An 8,322-nucleotide genomic window follows, 5' to 3' on the forward strand; every position below is an offset into this window, starting at 1 on the left:
CTGAAGGTCTTTAATCCTGCTTGAAGGATGGAATTGGCCCCGCTTCCAACCTCAATCATGTATATCCCGGAGATGATGCCATTATCTCGATCCTTGTCAGACAACGCACTGTAGAGGGTCTTTCGTACTGATGAGCTACGCTATTCTGAATACGAATATTCCTGCAGGATTCATCAAGGCTGAACGGTGCAAAAGCCAGAAGTCGCACATTTTCTTCGAGTTACTTTGGACATGTATCTTTACGATCAAGGTCCAATTATCTATGCAAGTGTCCTCTGTGGTGCGTCCATTCTGTGGCAATACCGTAACCTTGGATAATCCCTTCCAGTTCGATTACTCTTGCTACTGAATCAATAGAACTTTGTTTTCGGTGGAAGCCCCCTTTTTTGGTCCTCACGCTAGGAAGCGAATGTTAGAAATGATACTAGGTCTATGACAACAAGCAGAATGGACCAGTGCATCCCCAAACCGTTCCACCAATCTAATCTCATAATCACAATGCGCTTACCATGGTCATCGCGTATGGTTTTCCATGGAAGCGGATCTTGTAGATTTGAACTCAGGTAGTCGTTGTCATTCTGCGTACCAGGTAGCAATTGTCGAGTTGTCGTGGAAATAGCACTTGAATTCCACCCATAACAATCGGCCAGGCCAGTTCTAAGTAATACCACCGTTCCAAGCTGAAAGCTACGAGTAAACCCATTATCCTGGTAGGTGAATCCTCTGAGAATTCAATTACAATGCGAGAACCCGAGTACCGCCACTGATCCAAGTGTGATCCTTCCCCGTCTGGAATCTCTAGATCTATCACATACCGCCGAGAGGCCACGAAGAGAAAGACTCACCGAGATGGCGTCCAAGATGTGGCCACGTCAGACTCTTGAGCCGTATACATCCAGCGGCGTAAACGATAAGCCCGTATTTTCCTCAAGCACGAACCCATTCTTCTAGACCAAAGACCAGGTCATGAGCTCATGCTACCCAAGGCATAATCGCGTGGCTCTCCACAATCAGCAAACCACGAATGCAATGCGGTCAGCGGTAAAGCTCATTGGGCAATACTTTGCCCGGGCGTTAGTCGATTGGGGGCTATCTCTGTCTGCATCGCTCATTCGAGCGATACGCATGAAGAGCCGCATTTGACCACACAATTCCCTGATCCTTGTCTGGAAATTGATATTATGAGAAGGGTGCGTATATCCGCTTCCTTGGGCTGTCTTGTGCCCAAGTGTTGGTTGGGGGCCGAAGTGTGTTGGCGCTTATACCCCCGCTCGGTTCGAAGGCATAAATTGGATTTCGTGTTAATTGTCCTCTTCAAGAATTATTCTTGACTAATGTCTCCTAAAGGGGTGAGGATTTGAAAATGCTTTACAAGTTTGTGTGGAATGCGAGCTATTGCTGCCACGATTGATTCGATCCTCTTTAAACGCTAGTAATCACCGGAAGGCAATAATGCAGGGCTCAAATCGCATCGAGGCTAAACATAAGTGACAGGTCTCAAGTAACTCGTGTAAATAATCATTTCGGCTCGCAGTACAAAGTTTGTCCAGCCCCGAAACTGAGCCCTTGGAATCACACTCAGCCGATCTCCCGGCTGGAGCTCACCAAGCCATTTTAAAGGATCGGGCCTCATATGTGACTGCCAACACCAGTCCACCAGATCATCCGTCTCCTCGATGATCCCTCGAAGGTCATCGTCGGTGTGCAGATTGCGAGATTTGGTAACCTTGCTTTCGGACCAAGAGACTCGGTGTGTTCTCCATGCTGGTGAAGCATGAATATTGCAGAATATTTGAGGACCGACCATGCCGCCTCGTCGGTGACGTTCGTTAGTCCCGTTGGTCCCATGGTCAAGTTCGCGACAGGCGTCGAACCAGGTATAAGATCCAAGATACTGTCCATGTTTCGCCTCGTCGTCGCTGAAACCCTGATCGTGACTGGTGATGGAGAAGTCGATTCGTCTGACTGGGTGCGCGTGATTCCCGACAATCGGGGCGCTTCGCAAGTAGTTAAATGTTGCGGCTTCGGATTCAGTAATTACAGACCGCTCCGAGCGCTCGGTATAGCTCCTGAGCCAATATTCCGCAAGATCAAGGATTTTGGAAATGACAGACGAGGAGAGTCGCTTGTTGGATGCCTCTTTGAGATAGAAACAGACTTCAAACTGATCTGACTGACTTTGTGGAATATACGCTAGATGAGTATGGTGACTTGTACGGACTGAATCATCTACGTCCGTTTCCCCAGATTGATATTCATCATCATCGATCTGAGACCGCAACCAGGTCAGACTCTCAGAGGCGCGGGGGATTTTTGAAAGCTGGGCCCCTGCTGTTAAGAGTAGCCTGGAAGCATTTGAGGCCCGGTGCTCTGCCGCAATATGGAGAGCAGTTTTGCCCTCCGAATCTTCAGCATCAATATCGATAGTTGAATTGAGGAGAAGTCTAATCACACTCGCCATGTTTTTTTTACTGGCCAGATGCAGTGCAGTCTGGCCATGTTCATCGACTGCATGCGTTGCAGCTCCTCGCTGGATCAAATACCTCACTAATTCTGCATGGCCCCTCTCAGCTGCCAGGAACAGAGCTCTGTTTTTCGCACCTTGGGAATTTTTATAATGTGCCCATTCTAGAATAGCTTTGACGGTCTCAACCGAGCCACTGCAGGAGGCATGATATAGTGCCACCTCAACTTCCATATTGTCAGAGACAGCCTGAGAATGATGATTCAGCAACATGTCTACGACAGTTGCTTGGCCATTGCCAGCGGCTTCGAGTAATGCACTTGCGATTGCTATAAGGGCTGCCGCAGAGAACGTTTCGCGAATCCAGTTGATCAATAGCTCCGTCACCTCGGCATGCCCGAAAAAAGCAGCAATCTCAACTGGCGTTCGACCCCTTGAATCCCTACTGGTCGCTAATCCGGCTCCGTACTTTGACTGGAGAAGAATTTTGCTGTTATCGCAATGACCCGCTTCAGCAGCCCAGTGTAGAGGGTTTTGGCCCACATCATCTGTAAGCTCCACCAGGTCTATGCCCAGTTCCTGCTCATCAACGGCTTGTAAAAACATAATCAAAGCATCTTTTCTCCAACGGGCGGCTTCATGGATAGCAGTTTGACCCCGGTACAACTTTTTTAACAAAGTGGTCTTCCCGCTTTCTGTTGATAGAATCCTTTGGACGAGACCGATATTTCCTTTAACAACGGCGTTCCCCAAAGGTGTATTTTTGTAGTCTGCATAGGATATAAAATCTGCGCCGTGGTCCAAAAGCAAAGCCGCGGAGAGGTCTCGTCGATATTCCACCGCGAAATCGAGCGGCGGCTCGTTTTCATGGCCGCCTTGATCAATTATGTCAGGTATGTTCTTGTGAGTTAAGAGGAGATTCATAGTTGACAAATGATCGCCCATAGTAGCCCAGTGTAAGACATTTCCGAAGAACCTATCATGAGAATTGAGAAGAGCACCCGGGTCGTTCATGAGATCATCAAGGAGAAAGTCCAATCCGAAATAGGCGAAAATATTCACGGAATGAACCACACACTGGTTTTTCGCGAGAATAATCCCCACTTCTATCCCTTGGCCTGCAGCTATCCGGGCGAGTAGCACGCGTACTGAAAAGCGGAATTGACGAGTGCAACGTACGAATAGCTCGATCTTCTTCTTCAGCTCAGTTCGAGCTTCTTCATTATTCGCGGCTAAACTTGCATGCAATCCCCAATTTAATGCCGCGTACTCCAGAAACGGACAGTTGGAAATCATGTCAGAGAATTTTTTGGGGGTTTAAGACGTCAAGTTCGTTGCAGAGTATCTCCAAAGAGAGGAATTGGATGCAAGAATTTGTCATGCGAATTTGGGCATCAGAAAATCTAATCGCTTTGATATTGTCGATATATTCTTGGGTGGTCGTATGCACAAATCGAACTTTGCGAGACTCTCTCTCAATGGTCACAAGACCAGCGCACGTCGAAGTGAACAATTCACCAGGAATTAGATCAAGAATATTTAGCTCTGTGTCTCCTTCCTGGAGAGTCAATACGTACTGAAGATCCTTTAGGGTCAATGGCTCATGCGCATGAGAAATCCACATAATTATATCCATCCCTAATCTATGGTCCTCATAGTTTTGATCACATATTCGGGACATTGCGCTGTCGTAAGTTTTGTACACTGCATTCTTCCCTTCCGGAAGATCCTTCAAGGAGTCTCGCACACTTCGTACTGTGTGTTTTGTTGCCACAGATTCCACGTGGAATTTGGCCAGCAGGAACCTAAAGCTGTCAAAATGTGTTTCACAGCAGAAAATCGCCCGAAAAAAAAAAAAAAACAATTGACCTACATCCCAGCCGCCTTTTCAGTGATTACGTTTTTGATGTGCTCCCGAAGCTTGCGTTCTCGTTGTACCAAGGAGCGAAGTTGCTGTGAGCTGTCGATCCGACCATTGATGTAACTTTCAAGATCAGAATTACTTGCTCTGATCTCCAACTGACTTATGTTTTTGGAAAGAAAAGTCCTCCGGCTTTGGATACCTGGAAGTTATGAGCAAATTGTTTCTCGTCGGCAAGCGTTGCAAGAGGTCCACCAAGCGGTCTCTGCTATCGACCTTCAGCTCATCAAAAGCATCCAACAATATGAACACTTTCGAATATCGGCAAATTTCATCCGAGAAGATCTTCAACAAATCGTCTGTGCTGGGAGAGATCCTTTTCTCAACATATGTGGTCTCAAAAAATGCACATTCCGCCGCCGTCAAAATGCGCTTTCTCATCAGTTGTTTCCAAAGAGACCATATGATACTCTCTGGCTCTTGATTTATGCGGTCGTTGTAATCGCAGAAGGCAAACACTACCGCCACATCGCTCTCTGCTGAGAAGGTTTCTTGAAGATGAGCGATTGCAATAGCCACAAGTATGGTCTTCCCGGCACCTGGCATGCCGGAACACCACAGTGTTTGCCCTATATTCGTAAGCCATTCCTGGAAGGTACAGGTATCGAGAAACCATTGCCCTGTGTTGGCATGTCTCGCCGCGAATGCATCCCGATACCTTGTGGAGAAGTCAAACCTGACTAAATAATCCACAACGTTTTCGTGTCGATCGTTGTGTTGTTGCGTTTTCGATTGTCCCGAGCCTATAAACAGTTATTAGTTGATTGGGATCCCTATTCCTAGGTCCTATGGCACATACTGCTGTCAAAGAATATCGGGCCGTGATGGTGGGCCACCTGGACGCCCGAATTTGCGGGACCAAATGATATCGATGACATGGGGAACTCGAAGCACGGTTGGCCATCATGTATGGGGGGGGAAGCATAAAAAACGAGGCGGGGCACCTGACAGTGTAAGATCCGTCCTCATAGCCTCATCAGGTGACTGGGGCGCTACCTGCGTAAGTGCAGTCCCTCTCTGAATTGTGGTTGTTCGGCGAAAGCAAAGTCTTCTGCGGTCTGCCAGTGAAGTTTATTTCACACATTACGCTCTATATTAGTTGTAGATTTATCGTCTCATTTAAGATCTCACCCTTTTTGACCATAATCGCTTACTCGACTAGGGCAAAGATTGAATTTGGTACAAGCAAAGGAGATACAGTATTCATATTTTTGTTTGATTTTCATTCCCATTGAATACCCTACATCACTTTATCGCATATGTCACTGAGAATAGAAAGCCAGCTGCTTGGATTGGAGTTAACAAGATGAGCCAAGTGGGTAACAGCCCCATAGTGCTTTTCCTATGTCTTCCCACTTCATATTTCCAACTTCATGAAACAACATTCTATCAGGCTAGCTCTTTATCAAGCACTCTCTTCATACGATTCATTATTAGCACGCGACCATAGCATCAGAATTGTCCGCGCGTAAGGAGGGTTCTGAAGGTTTCGAGGTATGAGGTTTCATGAGTATACGTCTATTCTGTACTGGAAGGAGCAGAAAGAGGGTAAAAGCGAGAGTTCTTGATGAAGTAGAGGAATCTTCGAGAGTACAATATGACAGAATATGATTTGGAATCTCCAAAAGAGATACTAAAAGAGGCGAGCCTTTCAGAAGTAGGGGACAAATCTGCAAGGTTATAAAAGCGATGAACAGAAAAAGCATGCATTCCTGTATGAAATGAGGCGATAAAGAATAGCGGGATAAGCAAAAGTATTGATTTAGCCGGCGATTCGGTATACCCATATAGCTAAGCGTCTTCCATCGAAACTTTTTTTTGAGTGCGTCTTGGTTGCATATGGAGACGATATAATCGCCTGATGCATGATGTAGGCAAGCATGGCCCGCTACTTTTTGGTATTTATCCCCTTCCTCGTAGGGGTAGACTCTGACAGCCCACTCGCCCTGGTCATTAATTCGGAGAAAGCGCCATTCTTCGCTATCAGTAGCGATTCCATACATGGTCGCTGAGCGACCACTTGTTCGCTTACGCTCTTGATGAACGCAACCTAGAATAAACATTCAAACTTAGTGATTAGATTGAAAGGCGATGGTAGTCACATACCCATATAGGCTAGCGCCTGCACGTCTCCACTGCTAGCCAGGCCTACAAATCAAAGGAGACGAGACATGAAATTCAAACAATACAGCCCTGACTGTTTTCGCATATGGTACAGTATATATATGATATATCAACAACTCCAAGATATTCCATGGTTATGTTTCATGCCTTTAAGCAAGATCAAATTCCGTCTGAATAGCAAGCAGAGGCAGGACGAGGACCACGGCGATTATTGAGATTACTAGCAATATTAGCGCAATGGAGAAGGTTGGATACCTTAAAAGACATACTGGGAATAGCTCTGAAGCTCTCTAAATAAGTCGATCGAATAACATGTTGAGCTTGAGCCGGCAGTGATTGCGCAAATCGAGTATTGCTTAGCACATTTCGTATAACCTGCAGCATTTCCGATAGTTAGAGCCACAAATCCTTCAAATATTAACTCAAATGCACGGACCTGAAGTTCTTCTGCACCCGCGCCAAATTTTCGCAACAGACCACGTCTAAGTATAGCTCGGGATATAGTCGATGCCAACGTCGCCCCACCAACCATCCCAAGTTGCTGCGCCATATAGTAGACCGTAACGGCCGTTGCCGAGGTTCTCTCCGGCGCTGACGCTGATAACCCGATGAACTGTGCTGCGAACACTCCCAGCAAACCGATCGACGAGAAGAAAGTGTATGCGAGCTCCCAGTGGCTTGGTCCACTCGGCCATCGAAGCATTATGAGTAGGAAAGAAATCAAAGAAAGGCCCGAGCATAGAATGGAAAAGAACTTATATCTTCCACTCCTGTAAAGCGACTACATCAGTATTTGGCTCACAGTTCAACATTTGAAGAAGTCTTACCGTTTTATATACTGTCCGCCAAGGATAGAACCGGCAATCATACCAATCGAAGCCGGTAACATGTAAAGGCCAATTTTGCTAGTCGATGCATATTCAGTCCGAACAAAAAACACCCCAATATTAGTAAGGAGCTAAGAAATTGTCAGCAGGAGTGATGGAGAGGATACTATTGACTGACACTGGACATGGCAAGATTAAGCAAAATCTGTGTAAGCCATGCGAGACCTATGCCATTGGTCGTCGCCAACTCCAAAGGAATCAAAGGATCCTTAGCCCAGAACCTCTCGTTAGCAACAAACAAAGCTCCAAAGAGAATCAAGGCTGCCAGAAGTTCCCATTTGATCTCATTTAACTTTAATTCATCTGTGAATGCACTGCAAATGAGAATGAACGATGCCACGGTAATCCCCAAGAAGGCAATTCCAACAAAATCCATGCTTCTTTCCTCGGTATTATCATCATCGTCTGCAGGATGGAGCTGTGCTTCTTCGGGGGTACGCTTTGGAAGCATAAATGCGACCATGACGAGGCATGCGAGTAGTATTGGAGCCTGTCCCAAAAATGACCTGAGAAGTTAGCTTGAGACCGTTGATACTTGGAACGGGCATACCATCTCCACCCAGCTAGATTTGTAATAAATCCACCAAGAGGTGCTCCTGTCCCAACTCCAGTCATGGAAACGGCTGCCATGTACATTCGTAGCATGGCGACTTGGCTTAACGGAGCCATCTCTGACGGGAATTAGTAGTGGACTTGGTAACGATAGCCTGTGCAATCCTTACCAACAATAAGAACCGATATCAGATCAGTCATACCAGAACTTCCAATCCCAGCAAGGAATCTTCCCAAAACCGCAATCTGCATCGATACTGCTGTGCCACTAACATGTGTAAGCTCCTTCTCCAGCGCAAGGCCAAGAAAACATACGTAATGGTACACCCCACCGTACACAAGATGTATGCCGCAAGAAGCGTATTCTTCCCTCC

General features: G+C 46.4%; 2 protein-coding genes across 2 annotated transcripts; both read right to left on the reverse strand.

Moving 5' to 3' along the window:
* Nucleotides 1–1,477: 1,477 nt before the first annotated feature.
* On the reverse strand, nucleotides 1,478–3,760 carry N7484_001420 (ankyrin repeat domain-containing protein; the record flags this gene model as incomplete). The annotated part of the gene is made up of 1 exon (XM_057111840.1): nucleotides 1,478–3,760. One exon carries the CDS (start codon nucleotides 3,758–3,760, stop codon nucleotides 1,478–1,480), a length of 2,283 nt encoding a protein of 760 aa, XP_056976577.1.
* Nucleotides 3,761–7,502: 3,742 nt separating this feature from the next.
* On the reverse strand, nucleotides 7,503–8,041 carry N7484_001421 (transporter; the record flags this gene model as incomplete). The annotated part of the gene is made up of 2 exons (XM_057111841.1): nucleotides 7,503–7,902; nucleotides 7,947–8,041. The coding sequence occupies 2 exons, from the start codon at nucleotides 8,039–8,041 to the stop codon at nucleotides 7,503–7,505; spliced, it is 495 nt and encodes a 164-aa protein (XP_056976578.1).
* Between the last annotated feature and the right edge of the window lie 281 nt (nucleotides 8,042–8,322).

This window comes from Penicillium longicatenatum, assembly GCF_028827895.1.
Source record: "Penicillium longicatenatum strain IBT 33135 chromosome Unknown contig_1_segment0_segment0, whole genome shotgun sequence".
In the NCBI taxonomy this organism is placed as follows: Eukaryota; Fungi; Ascomycota; class Eurotiomycetes; order Eurotiales; family Aspergillaceae; genus Penicillium; species Penicillium longicatenatum.